This window comes from Heloderma suspectum, chromosome 5 (genome assembly GCF_057233095.1).
Source record: "Heloderma suspectum isolate Gila_16-S chromosome 5, 16-S_ref, whole genome shotgun sequence".
Classification (NCBI taxonomy): domain Eukaryota; kingdom Metazoa; phylum Chordata; class Lepidosauria; order Squamata; family Helodermatidae; genus Heloderma; species Heloderma suspectum.
The window spans coordinates 193,708,565-193,723,750 of NC_139462.1; the positions used below are offsets into that span (position 1 = coordinate 193,708,565).

Here is a 15,186-nt window from a genome sequence, read left to right on the forward strand (position 1 = left end):
CAATGCAGCCTGTAGGACCACCACACGTGGCAGGGCCTTTTCAGTGGTGGCATCCAGGCTTTAGAACTCCCTTCTGGTAGAGATTCAGCTGTCTCCCATGCTGTTGTCATTTAGGCACCTGCTAAAAACATCTTTATTTGCGCAAGCTTTGGGGGTATACGGAAGTGTTCTGTTAGTTTTTCTGTTGCTTGTGTTGATGGTTTTATTATGTATTTGTGATTTTAGAGTCATGATTTTCATAGAATCATAGAACAGTAGGGTTGGAAGGGGCCTAGAAGACCATTGAGTCCAACGCCCTGTTTAATGCAGGAAGTCAAAGCATCCCTGACAGATGGCTGTCCAGCTTCATCTTGAATGCCTCCAGTGTGGGAGAGCCCACTACTGTTACTTGTGTGGTTACAGTGTTCTATATTGGTTGTTAGCCAGCCTGGGCTCTTTGGGAGGAAGGGTGGTATAAAAAAAAACAAATAAACCAAGTGGTATGCAAACTTGTTAAGAAACTAAGAAATACGTTTTCAACCTATTACAGTGCAATCCTACGCCTATCTACTGAAAACTACATACAGGGATGTATGTATAGGAAAGCACTCTTGATTATTTAAATAGGTCTTTTTTTGGCAATTTAAATCTGTTATTTAAAAATATTGACAATCTCTCTGCCAGTGGTGGTCAGTATTGCCGGACAGTTGCATTCAAAATATGAGATATTGCCACTCCAGGGCCTAATACGGTACATGGGCAGACGGATGCATCTCTGCTGCTAAGTGCATTAGTGTGGCTTTGTGTCTGGTCATCAGAGATGTGGGCTAAAGCACATGCTAACTGTGCCATAACCATACCCATGAGCCATCCATCTCCAGTCCAGACATGCTACAACTATCCTGCCAGTCATGTCAGAGATAGACTATATGATAAGCCATCACTACTCTGAAACACAAATTGGCTACTCCTAAGAGGGTATGGTTCACATATGCAAACAGATATACATTCTCTCTCCAAGCAATCTGCCTCCATGTACAAGAACAATGTGGAAAAAAGCTGAAGTGAACTGGGTTGCACACTGATACAACCCCCAATCATGGCCACTGAAGGAATTGCTGCTGCAGTTGTGTAAATTGCCGTGGATGCTGCCAGTTGCGTCTGTGTACAGCAGGGATGGGAAACTTGTGGCTCTCCAGAAGTTGTGGGGTTGCAATTCCCATCATCCTTCACCACTGGCTATGCTTGCTAGGGCTGATGGAAGTTGTAGTCCAACCGCATCTGAAGAGCTATACATTCCCCCCCACTGGTGTACAGCCTGTTTCACAGTGACATTTTTCTATATAATGCCATACCTCAGGTTGGTTGGGTGGAATCTCAGGTATGGCATTATATAAAAAGGGGGAGCGCACCTGTTGCAAGCATGAAACCAGCACTTTGAACAATGAAGACACCCAGTTAACCTCCAAGACCAAACCTGTTATAGGACAACAATTGTAGTTATGCCTTCCCTTGTGCACAAGCTGAAACAAAAAACAGCCAAGTGTGTTTCCAGCATACTGAATTACATCTGTATACTCCAGTGCCCACACAAGAAACTGACTCACTCTTTGGCTTTGTAACTACTCACTTTTCCCTGTCTCAGTGTATTAGCATCCTGATGGGTGAGTAACTAAACAAAAAAATTAATTACAATTAATAGTGTTCTCTCTGATCTAGCAGAACTCTGTAAACATTTAATTAACAGCCCTCTGGGATTTTTAGCAACGTAAGTTCCCCATGGGTGCACAGAGAGGGCTGCTGATAAAGTTAACAATTCCATTCTTTGGTTTTAGGTATTAATGACAAGCAGACAAAGACATAAGAAGTTGGAGGTGGTTTGTGTTGACAATTCTCCCTTCGAAAAAGCTCTCTCTGCAAAGGCAGGCTGAAAAGTCCCTATTGCCCAACAGACAACGAACCTTGGAAATTTGCATTTCAGACACTAGCTCAGCCATGAACTCACCGCAATTTTTAAATGTAGGAGGAACATACTTAAGCACTGACAAAACTAAGCATGCAGACTCCCCACACACGCGCACACGCACACTGCAAGCCTCCCACAAAAAATTGTAGGGGAAGGGCACTGTCGGGAAAGGCCTGTAGAGTTACAATTTTCCATGCTAGCCAGGGGAATGCTGGGAGTGGTAGGACTTTTTTCTGTCTAAACATGCACAGGATTGCGCCCTGAATGTGACACAGGACAGCAAGGCCAGTATATAGGCAGGAGCAGCTAAGCAAACCACAGACCTTCAGACTGTCGGCTGGTTAGTATTACATGCAAAGCAGGAACTCTGGCTTGTCTCTCACCCACAGTTTGGTTTTAGGTTATTTCTCTCACCAAATTCTGGGTTATTGTTGTGTGCAAACTGGGCCTATGTGTGGCTGGTGCAAGTGATTCTCACAAACACCATCCAGCTGGTCCCCACAACTCAATCTACCCAAGGAAAAAATGCAGAGCAGTCATGCTTGCCAGAAGCAAGAATTTCTGAGGCTTTTTGCTATCAACCACAATTGCAGACCAGTTGCTGGGAAACAATGATTTATGGACAAGAACTGTTGGATGACATCATCTGGGTGGATCAGCAATGTCTGCACATTCTGACTAGGAGGAGGACACTTCGGGAAAAGCCTGTAGAGTAATGATTGTCAAGATGAAAACGCATCTTTAGTCTCCGTAACACTTTTACAGAAAGGAATTATTTGCCTAACATACCCACACTTCTTGACAAGCCTCCCAAAAAGAGATCCAACAGATAATCAAGTTATTACCTTAACCCAGCCTTCCCCAGGCTGGTGGCATCCAGATATTTTGGACTACAACTCCCATCAGCCCCCACTGCATGGGCAGTGTTCAGGAATGACAGAGTCCAAAAAATCTGGAAGGCATCAGGTTGTGGAAAGGCTGCTTTAACCTGTCAGTTTCAGACTAGTTGTGTGTGTTTTCTTCCAGAGCAACATAACCATTTCTTAGTTACAGGTATAAAGAAAAAGTCCAAATCAATAGCAGGAAAAGCATCTCTCTCTCTCCAATGCCCCACCCCACACCCCCAAATATGGAGGATGGGAATATATATCAGCCAATGGTTATCAGAAAACACAATATTTTGCAATGAAAGTTATGAAATCCTGAGATTAGTATCCAAGACAGATCAAAAGAAAACATAGGCTTTAAAGCTGAACAACCATTGGGGATGGTTTTCCAGCATGCCGTATTCCCTTTAACCAGTGCCCAAACAAACGAGTGATTAATGTAGAACAACTTCCCAAACCACATTCTTAACTAGTATGAAGGAACAAGGAGGCTTCAGATGGCTTACCCAGATTTCAGCCTGCTTCCTGAAAGACTTGGACCATGCATGACTTACTGGAACTAATATGCAATAAAGCCTATGAAATGCTCTTGTGCAACTGGATGAGAAAAAGCATTTTGCTTGCCATTCTAGCACAGTCAACATAAACCTCACAAATTAAGGACATCAAGGGCCAACATTTTAAACCTAAGTGGGAAAACGTATTCCCATGGACATTCAAGAAAGGGAAGAGAAGGGTTGGCTCCTGCTGATGCACTATGAGGAAGGTCTCTTCCTGTTCCTGCCGCCATCAGACTGCTGTTCTAATGGCCCGAAGCAAGAAGTATGGGAACACAAGCGAGATGGGATCTCTTCCATTACTGGAAGAACTACAAAACACATCTCTTTATTCACCCTTCTTATCAGAGGTCTGCAGTCCAATCAAACAAAGAATTTGGGGAGAGGGTGCAATGTTTCCCTTGCCTCTATTTCTTCTGCTGGATTCCAAACTCTAGTAGCCTGTAAGCCACAGCACTGAAATCAAGGCCTCATGGCTTTAATATTTAATACCAAGATGTGTATCTAGAGCAGCTTTCCCCCAACCTCGTGCCCTCCAGGTGTTTTGGACTTCCAACTCCCATCAGCTCCAGCCAGCATGGCCAATGGTTAGGGATTATGGAAGTTGTAGTCCAAAACTTCTGAAGGGTACTGAAATCTAGAAATCTGAATTCTAGAACAAGGGTTTAACAATATACTTGATTTACAGTCATTTCAACCTGCTATATAAGCAAGGCTCAATAAATATTTCAAACACCTAGAAATAGCATCAAACACCTAAGTTCTTGAGGCTACCAGGTGCCCTGGATGCTGCCAATGCTGTTTGATCAGGGTCAAGAGTAGCCATGTAGGCTATAGCAGCAACACAACAAAATATATTATGGCACCTCAAAAAGTAACTGGTTTATTCATAAAAGGTAAAGGTGTCCCCAACCAGTCGTGTCTGACTCTAGGGTGTGGTGCTCATCTCCATTTCTAAGCCAAAGAGCCAGCGCCGTCCGAAGACACTTCTGTGGTCATGTGGCCGGCACGACTGAACACCGAGGTGCACGGAATGCTGTTACCTTTCCCGCCAAAGCGGTACCTATTTATCTACTTGCAATTTCTTGCTGTCGAACTGCTAGGTTGGCAGAAGCTGGGACTGAAGACGGGAGCTCACTCCGTCACACGGCACTCGGGTCTCGAACTGCTGTCCTGCCGACCTTCCGGTCTGCAGTTCAGCATCTTAACCACTAGGCCGCGGTTTATTCATAGTCTGTGATAAATTAGCCTGTGGCATGCATGAACTGAAATAAGGCTGGGGTCTCCAACATGATGTCCATGTACACTTCTGTTGGCACTGCCAGGCTCCCTGTCCCTCCTGAATTTCATTTTATTTCTTAAGATTTTCAAAAATTAAAACTGGGAGGCTGGTATTGTCAGGGATGAGTCCAAGCGCCTTGAGATGTCTGACAGCTCTGATTCTGAACCAGAGTTGGAGCAGTTAGATCAGAGGCGGGGGCAGGGAACCTCCCTAGTGAGCAAAGATGCTGGGAGAGATTCCTCCAAAGACCTTGACAAACTGATGGGCCAGGCTGAGTCTCTGTCCCCTCCCTCCACCATGAAAACTCACATTTCCAAGGAGAAGGAGGGGCGTGACTTGAGAGATGCTAGGGCACGTTGCAAAGCAAAGCAGGAAAAGTTAGGGGCAGGAGTCAGACGCTCCATCAGGATAGCCACTCTTGGAAGCCAACATAGGAGGGAGCCACCCTAAGGGAGGAGCATCACTGCAAAGCAAGTCTGACCATGAGGTTCACGGCCAAACTGTCAGCAACTTCACTACCCTCAGGTTCCTCTCCTCTAATTAGGGATTGCAGATTAGTTGTTTAGGGCCCTGAGGCAGTCTGAGAGTTTCCTGGAATCTGCATTTGTAAAGAGGCTCTTTACAAAGAGGCCTTGCCCTAGCATCTCTCAAATCACATCCCGCTTCCTCCTCCTTGGAAACCTGAGCTCTCACGGTGGAGGGAGGGGGAAGGGATTCAGCCTGGCCCATCTGTTTGTCAAGGTCTTCGCAGGAATCTTTCCCAGCATCTTGGCTCACTAGGGAGGGTCCTTTCCCTGGCCTCTGATCCAGCTACTGCAACTCTGATTCAGAATCAGAGCTGTCAGACATCTCAAGGCACTTAGACTCATCCCTGACAGGCATGTTGCAAAGTGATGTGCTGCCTTGAAGCATCATCTTTATCTGGGTTCAAAACAGTGGTTTTGTGTTTTGGAGCTCAGATCCCAACTCTGCCTTGTACTTGGGTTCTTGGGCAAGTTACTTTTATTTGGGCTAATGGGACTTGGAGTCCAACAACATCTGGAGGGCCATACGGTCCCCACCACTAATCTAAAGAGTGCCCCCCCCACACCAAGATCCAGATTCTAAAATTACCTAGCTGCAGCACTGAGACACAATACAGAGCAGGAACAGCGGTGTATTTTATTGGCTAGCTTTGACAGCTATTTGAAAAAGCTATCAGTAACTGCTTATCTAGCAAAACAGCAGAGCAGCGAGCCACTCTGAGAAATACTGTTAGCTACATACCCAACACAGTGAAGCAAAATATTTCAAGTTCTTGGCCACCCAATTTTAGTCACAAGACTTTTGCTAAGCCCAAGAATATTTTTTTCCTGCTGAAGCATTTGTTTGGACTATTGGATACCAACTGTCCTTGACATGATAAATATATAGGAGTTTCAAATGATTTAAACACTTTCACAGTCATCAAAGAATAAGATTGGTTTATATGCTCCCCAGTCCCAGGAGATTTAAGGTAACAAAGTCCTTGTCTCTCTGCTTTCTCAAAATATTTCCCTATTTTCTGGCAGTTTCTATATTTTCTGGCAAATGCCATCCATGAACATGTGCTGTTTATACACTACCCCAAAATAATACAGTTTAAAGAGGATTTAGTTTCCAGCCATGATATTGTAATCCTGCATCTCATGACATTCATGAGTTGTCATGGAAATGTATCAATCATATCTGTAGGCCAAAAGATTTATACAAAAAACAGAAGCGGGAAATCGTGTATTATTTTGCATACACTTTGCATAACCAGATCATTATGTTGAATTAAAACTGATTAGCAAAGACCAAGCTATTAGGATTTATCCAAATTCTGCATAATCTGACAAATGCTTCTTGATTCCAGGGAAAAGCGGAATGGGTATCATAATTAAACAGATCAAGAGGCCACATACTCCCTAGAAATTATTTGTTGTTCAGTCATTAAGTACCATCCGGCTATTTGTTCATCTACCACAGTACTGCTTATTAAGATTCGCAGCAGCTCTCCAAGATTTCAGCCAAGACATCTTTTGCAGCCTTACTCAATGCAAATTGAACTTGAGCCCTTAAATATGCATACCATGCACTCTGCTACTGAGCTATGTCCTTCCTTGCTCATATTCACTCAGGTATACATTCCTGCATAGCCAGACATGGGAATTATCTCACTCAGAAGCAGATATGAAGAAAATCAAAGAATTTGTCTATCATTCCTTCTAATTTCAAATTCAGCTGGTGAGTGCCAACAAAACTGTAGACAAAATGGGGCTACAAGCAAAGGGGAGATATCAGCATGCTCAGAGAACCTCAAAGTTTGCAGAAATACAAAAAAGCTGTCAGCCTTCTGAGGACTGAGCATGTTCAGTCGCCACAGAATTCTGAATGCCTGTTGGGAGCACAAGAAAAAATAAATCAGGAACAGAGGGAAAAATGTACTTGAATATCCTGGAAGAGGGCATGGCTGGCTGGAACACAGAACAGGAGCATTCTACACAACAACATTTTGTCTCATTTGTATGATCACTAATACATATATTTGCCCACACACGTACACACACCACACACTTAAACAGGCAGCAATGGAATAAAACACAGAAGAAACCTTGGTTCCTCTCATCCAAGGCAAGCAAAAGTTAAATCAGGAATTTATTTGTATTTATTACACAGATTTGTTTCCCGAGTTATAGTCTAAAGTCTTTCTAACCTAAGCAATTCACATAGTAAAAACATCAAATTATTAAAAGATTAAAAGCACTAATGCATCCTCAGCAGAAAACAGAATGAAAATATCAAGATCTAAAATCTAGAGATCTAAAGTGTCTGAGCAAATAAAATAAGTCTTCAACTGGTACCTGACAGTGCCTGGCAGATCTACGTACTAGGCGCCACAACAGAGAAGGCCCTTTTCTGGGTCACCAGCCACCTCACCTCCAAATTTAAGAAAAATAAATGAGGAAGTGAAATACAAGGGCTGAAGCAGGATGTCGCAGATAGCAGGGAAAAAAACCAAAGACGCTACTTCTGACTAAAATATGCTTCCTTTTAAGTGACCGGGGAAACATTCCCTGGCACAGATGACCCACAAAAATGGGGCCAAATTAATAGGCAATGGGTAATATGCAAGGGGGCAGAGGGAAAAGGAAGGACAGAGGAAGTCTACTTCAGCTTAGCAACAACACAAACACCTTTTAATACTTCCTGTTAACCCAGAAGCAATAAGAGACTTTGCATGGTTGCCTAGCACACACATCATTTCACCCACCCTTTATCCCCTCTCTCCCATTCTAGTTTAACCGTTGCTGAGCTAAGCAGGCATCAAACTGTCTGGAAAGGAAGACGCTGGCACTACCATTGTCTTCTTTAAAGTGGCAGGAGCCATGACAGCAACACCCCCAGGACCCACAAAGCACACTACGGCCTTGTACAGGCCAAATTTTGCCCACAGGCCACCAGTCGCCAGTCACAAATCATAATAGGTTCATATTACATTTTGAATAAGCAGTGACCACAAGTGGAAAACAGCATAAGATAACAGAAGTGCTGAAAACAGACAGTGCCTAGTAGACTTTATGTCAATCATACCTTGCTTGGAATTCTGAAGTTCTCAAGGGGGCTCAAATCATGAATATTTTCTTGAGGACTTTTGAGACCCTTGGGGAGAAAAAAAAAAAAAGCAGGTTAAATAATACATTCTGCACCCTCCATGGTTGAAATAGTCTATCGAACACTAAACACATGAGAGTTTTAACGAGCCTATATCAAGCAAACACACTGAGAACCAAAACTAGAAATATTTAGCTACTCCCATGAATAAGATGGGATACATATGAATAATGGTGGGAGAACCTGCAATACCTATTTATTGGCATAATGCAGTAAAAGGATGGCCATTTTCTGACAACTGGCACTATGTACGATACCAGCTCATACCTCTAACTATATTGCATTCAAAAGTTAAATGAAAACATAATGGAATGCATAGTAATCTGATAATTAAAGAGAAATTAGCCCTATTCAGGCATTCAAGAAAGAAAAGCAACACCTGAGAAGAGGGAGTGGTCTACTCATCAAGGGCAACTGTCAGAAGAGGAGAGCCTCCTTTATCTGTGGGGGATGACAGGAGTTGTAGGCCAATATTCTGGAGGACCACAAGTTGCCCACCCTGAGATTAAACAAATCAATGAAAGGAGGGAAAGTACAAGCCAGATGGATCCATAGCATTATTTCAGATTCCCAAGCAAATGATTCAGGAGGGGAGGGGAAGTCCTTTGGGGAAAAAAGCCATCCTTAATGGATCAAGCCAACAATTCTATACAGCAGAACAAAGAAGGCCCACAGCAGTCTATATCACACTTTGCAGCTTGATCGGCAGAGCCCAGTCCACACACACCAAATTTGTGCTAGGGAGGAAGAGGAAGGAGCATAGTTTTAACATTTGTTGTACCTCTACACTCTGGGAAACTGAGCTTTACAGAGATCTGCAACTTATTCCCTGTTGCCATCCATATCAAGAAGTACCCAAGCTTGAATCCTTCCCTAGAATTGAGATAAAGCTTTCTTTGACTCCAGCCCTGCATGATATTCCATCAAAAGAATATCAGAGTATGAGATGTATGATGAATAGCATCAGAATATAGGAATATTTCATTTCAAAGATTTTTTTTTTATTGTACACATAAAAAAGCATGTAAGAAGGCTATAAAGGTATCTTGCCACACCCTCTCAAACAAATAAAACCCAGGCCATTTTCAGAGAAGTCAAACCAATCTTCTCTGTCCCTACCCAATGCTACACTCCCAAACAAAACCTACAAGCTCATTCTTTGTGTTCACTAGCTTGGTCAGTCTTAAAGTCATCATTACCAGCACAGACAACATTATACAAACCCTTCTGTCATCAAGGGCTGAGAGAATTTAAAGACAAGGCGAAAAGGCTCAGTCTGAGCAGTCAGAATCCAACCTGATAATATGACTTAGGTCATTCCCTAAGGGAGCAATCCTATACATGTTTAAACAGAAAAAAGTTGAACAATTCCCAGCATGCCCCAGCCTCCAATGCTGGCTGGGGCATGCTGAGCATTATAAGATTTTTTCTGGCTAAACATGCATAGAATCACACCCTAAGTCCCTGTGCTTGAAAACATACATTGAAAAAAATTATGGACTGCCCAGAATGTGGTCCCTCTTCCCCTTCTTCTAGGAAGCCCCCATACTTCTCCCCTTCATTCATTCACTCTCCCAGTCCCCACTCCTTTTCATTCATTTATTCCTGCAGTATAATCTGGCCTCTGCAGTACATCATGCCTCAACACTGGCATGTTTTAGGCAGTTACTGAAAACATTTTCTTTTACTTTGCCTTTCCCCCAGTCATGAACTAACAATCTCTAACACTGTATTATTGCATGTTTATTGTATTGCTTTATGGTGTTTTTGTAAACTGCTTGGGGATTTGTGCAAATGAGAAGCAGAATAGAAATACTCAAATGATTAATAACAACAACAACTTTAACAATTCGCACAAAGAAAGCAACAGTGTGGCAGTTCCTCTCTCTGTTCAACCTTGCTGAGAGAGAATGGGTAAAGCTGCAGAAGAGGGCTAGAGCACAAAGTAAACAATGGAGCCCAAGCTCTCAGGAACCCTAAGAAAGCCTGCCACTGGTCCTATGCCAACAACTCAACAATCTCTCTTTTTATGACTTTGAAGTCCTGCTTTTCTTTTTTCCTCACACCTAAGGAAGCACTCCCTTGTTCACTGAACTTCACCACGTCACAAAGGCTCTAAGCTCATTTACAAGGAGTAATTCCTACTGAACATACGGAAACACACATGGAGGAAACATGCATAGAATAGTGCTGAATGGGTAGTACTCAATGTTAGCCCTACTCAGAGTAGACCCATTGAAATGAATGGGACATACGTTAGTCATGACTAACCTACGTCCCATTAATTTCCATAGGTCTACTCTAAGTAGGGCTAACACTGGATACCACCCTATGTCTTGTAAGGGGGATTTAAAAGGCTTTCGGGGGTGTTTTTTAATGCGACAGGTGATTAAGGCTACCGCCCCCGCCCGCTGCAAACGCCGTCCTCGTTCAAAGCCCGCTGAGGTGGCTTCCTTGTACTGATGGGAATTCTGGCCTTGCTCTACAATCGCAAAACCTCCTAGCCCCGCAACACCACTATCCTCCCGGCACCGCCAGGTCCTCCCGTTGCTGCACGGGTCCCTCCAGGTTGCCCCTTTGTTCTTCGCGCCCTAACACACTGACGCCTCTCCGCGCCGCACTACCTGTCGGGTCATCAGCGACTTGATCTTCTGCATGGCAGCGCAGTACCTGCCGGCCGGCCGGCCCGCCTCACAAGCGCCTGTCACCCATCGGACTCGGCTTTCTCTCGACACGGGGAAGCCATCTTGGGCATCACGTGACACGCTTTCTTTTCGTGCCTCTGTGCTTCACGGGATTTGTAGTGCAGAGTGGGCACACGCCTTCTACGCTCTGGACCGGAAAGCGTGGCTTAGAGAACCACAACTCCCATAAGGTTCAGCAGAACATATTTCCTGTCTTCTCACACAGCGGGTTTTCCAGGAGGGAAGGAGCCGCAGAGAGAGAGAGAAAGAGAGGAACAAGCTACCATCTGAAGACGAAACTTCCTGGTTCCTTCCTGGCTAGTTTTTTCCCCTCCCGGAAGTGATAGTTAAGCTCAGAAAACAATGGCAAAATCTAGAGGGGAGGGGAGAGAAAGTGTGTGTGTGTGTGTTTTAGTTTTTAAACATTTAAAAATTACCCTATAAATGCCAATATAGTGCATTATCCCGTTATTGGAGTTTATGGCTGAGGACAGCCCTGCAATATAGTCAACGTATAACACTACAGGTTAGAGGTGGGCCTAAGGCTGGTATTGGGTTTGGAAGAACAACAAAAATCCTATACAAAAGTCTCCTCAGGTTGCCGCAAACAACAATCTGCTTAAATTTCACCCTTGGATGTTCTCCCAGCCCAAATCCAGCACTCGGTTTCATGCAAAAGCCTTGAACTCGTTAGACTTGGTGCAGACACATTACACTTTTAAACATTTAAGAATTTTTTTTAAAAATACTTCACGGGAAATAAGACTTGGTCCTGAATTTGAAAGGGGATGAACTCCTTTGCTGTTACATTTTGGTTTGCGTGGATACACAGGTGCCCAGTCACAGCTACGTTAAAGTTCTAAGGCTGCAATCCTATAAATACTTACCTGGGAGTTAGCCGCATTTAACTCAATGGCCCTTCTGAGAAGACACTCGTAGGATTGCACTTTACAGGCACCTGTCATTTCCATCGATGGGAGATGCAACCCTTTTTTATCCATTTTTAATTTTTATCTCGTTGTTAACTATTCTTAAATGCAGGATGAAATAAAAATGAAAAAGTGAAAGAATATCTAAGAATAAAAAGGTCTTGCCCAGGATAAAGTGTATTCCTGCCATAGAGTTTTTCCAGATTGCCCCACTTCTCATTCCCCATGTAAGTGAATTATGTGGGGAATGAGATGGACCTGCACTGTTTTTAGGACGGCACGCTTGCTTCACACTGCAGATTCTGGCAGGCTTCTTGTCCCCAGAGCAGGGCTAGCCTTACAATTACACAGAATGAGGTGGCTCCCTCAGGCACCAGGTGTTGGGCAGGGCAATGGGGGGGGGGACAGCAGCAGTGGCAGCCTTACTATTCCTGCAGAATCCCCTGCCCATTCTCCTCGGTTGACAGAGAGCTACCTGCCCCTGCTGCTCTCAGCTGCGCAATCACCACTATTGATTCAACTGCCAGTCCAGCAAGCTTCTGTACATGGAATACGAGAAGGCAACGTCTTGTCCTTCACCTCAGGCTGGTCTGAGGCTCTCCTAGCCCCAAGGTCTGCAGCGCAGGGCAAGTGCACCCCTTCCCATTGATGGTTTCCCCTTCTTTCTCTTTTCCTTGCTGATCCCACAACAATGGGGAAAATATTTCGCTTCTTGGACCTGTGGTACATTTGGTATGCTAACCTGTAAGCGTGGATGTGCTGTTTTCGCTGCAAAACCAGACATCCGCAGATATCCATGACATTCCTTTCCGCATACATCCACAAAAGGTTTGTCCTTTAAAACAAAATAGATAGCATTTGACAATTGTAATATAAAATCATTATTTCTACTTTAGAGAGTATGTTGTAAGTCTCAGACACAAATTCTAAGACTTGTCAACTCTCTTTATTGGGGCGGGGCGGGGCGGGGGGAGTCTTGTCAGCTGACTGGAAATGAATGGTTTGCCTGGGTCAAAGATAGTGATGCTCTCAGGCCAATTACCACAAAGGCAAAGTGCAAGACTGGGGATTTTTCCCACCTTCATCAACTGTTTTTGAGAATTCCTTTTGTTTGTTGAACTACACACTTCAGATAAACAGTTTTTATGCTGGACTTCACTCCAGGTCTAAAGCTGCTTGCTTCTATACACAGTCCTTTGGACTCCACCAATGACCCATAGGGCTCTCCCCCCGCCCCAATCAGAATTGTGTTTATTTCCAAAATTAACCAACTAGGAAAACAAAAGACCTCACCCACCCCCACCCAGCTTTTTACCAGAAAAACACCCCAGACTTTTTTTTTTAAGCTGTTCAAGACATATTTTTGTGCTTGGTTCCACCTCTAACCAGCCCAAAACAGCTGGGTTCTACCTCTGTCCCCTATCCCACCTCACTATCAAATTTATTTGTTTCAATAAGAGTGGGCTGTTGGAGTAAAGCAACATTTGTGATAAGTTATCTGAACCAGTGGGGGTGACAACAACCGGAAATTTGTTTTCTTTCTGCCCTAGTTTCATCTTGTAACTACTCTTTGATGTAGATTGAAGCTCTCGGGCTTTACTTCCTTCTTCTTCATTAGTGAGTGATCTTTTGAGTAAAATCCAACATAAGTCCTACTTACAGTAGATTAATTGAAATGAATGGAACAACTTAGTCATTACTAAGTTAGGTCCCATTCATGTCAATGGGTTTACTGTAAGTAGGACTTATTTAAGGGGGTTGGACTCGATGGCATTGTAGGCCCCTTCCAACCCTACTATTCTATGATTCTATGATTCTACCCTTTGTCTGAACAGTGCAACCATAAAGGCCGCACTCAACCTTTTCTTCAGAAACTATTTGTTTTCCTAAGAACTATGAACTCCCAATAGAATACTGTTTGTTTGGAAGTAGGAGTGTGTGTTTCTTTCTATAGCATTTGCCTTGCACCAGTTACACGCTGAAACTACACAGCTATAATTTACCAAACAAATATCACTCACCCTTACCCTACCAATCATCCATTCAGAAGGGTGGGAAAGGAGAAATGCCAGGGACAGGTAACTTCCCCAATCTCCAAAGGGAATTTATAATTGAGATGACATTTAATCTGGGTTTTGCAAGCCAAGGTCAAGCACTTTACTGACTTGACGTGAGTTCTTGCAACCTTATCCTAGAAGATGGCCACTGCATTCTTGCTTCTACTGATTTAAGCAAGCCTCCTCCCTATAATATGGACAGTGAAACTGGCATAGGAAATGCCCCATGACCCATGCAATGCAGAACTTCAGCAGACATTACTGATGCAATATGAGAACGAGCTATAGGCAAGCAACACTGTGAATATACATTTGGAAGAGTCATCATCTCAGCCAGTTCTAGTATCTCTAGAACTTGGGGCCTCATGGTCCCAAGGTAAACCTGAATGTTGAACAGGTTGTTTGGGTTTAGATTAACCAGGCCCAGCTCCAGGAGGGTGACATGGTTGAGAATTTGCCAAGAACCCAAGACCACCAAAGGGCTCACTACTGCTTCTACAGAGCTGCCGTTTTCACTTGGCATGGAACACTCATAAAGGTCAGAGGTAGCCTGAGGAATTGCCACCTCTCTCCCTTCCAGGTCAAGGGAGCATTGTCCAAGGGCTTCAAACTCCTTCAGCTGGCACTGGGATTAACCATAGAAATATGTGTTAGGCATCGTTTTTACATTTTCCCATTTTCCCCTTTTGACTTAGAACCGATTTAATACATATTTATTCTTTAATTTTATGGAGAATAGCAATATCCAGCCACTTCTAAAAGAGATGAGCTAACAGAACAATTTCTAACCCTTATGATCACGGACAAGCCAATGTTACCTCTCCATGTAGCTGTTTAACTGTCTGGTGTGCTAAGGTGAATGTAACCTGCATATGCTCTCTAGGCTCATTTATTTTTTATCAGTGCCGAGTGATTCATACTGTGTATGCCCCATTTATCATGCTCTGTATTTGCTGTGAACATACCGGAGCGGGGAATTATGATAGGGTCATAGGCAATGAAGATGTTGAACACTAATCCAACAGGTGTTCCCACTCCCTGTGTCTTTTGTATACACATATTCAAATCACCTAAAGCAAGACAGGGTAGGGACCAATAACTCACTGCTGATTTCCCTGGCAAATAAGCCTCACGGCTGTTGAACCAAAACTCCGACTGCACACCAAAAAG

At 43.6% G+C, this 15,186-nt stretch overlaps 1 protein-coding gene across 4 annotated transcripts in view; it reads right to left on the minus strand.

Moving 5' to 3' along the window:
• The window catches only part of VPS50 (VPS50 subunit of EARP/GARPII complex), a 108,668-nt gene extending 97,546 nt beyond the window's left edge, over window positions 1-11,122 (minus strand). For all 4 annotated transcript variants that reach the window (XM_084858837.1, XM_084858835.1, XM_084858836.1 and 1 more), the window contains exons 1-2: window positions 10,971-11,122; window positions 8,266-8,334 (exon numbers count right to left, since the gene is read on the minus strand). In XM_084858837.1, coding sequence (XP_084714963.1) covers window positions 8,266-8,334; window positions 10,971-11,003 — 102 coding nt within the window. In that variant the 5' untranslated portion in view covers window positions 11,004-11,122. The remainder of the gene's footprint in view (window positions 1-8,265; window positions 8,335-10,970) is intronic.
• Between the last annotated feature and the right edge of the window lie 4,064 nt (window positions 11,123-15,186).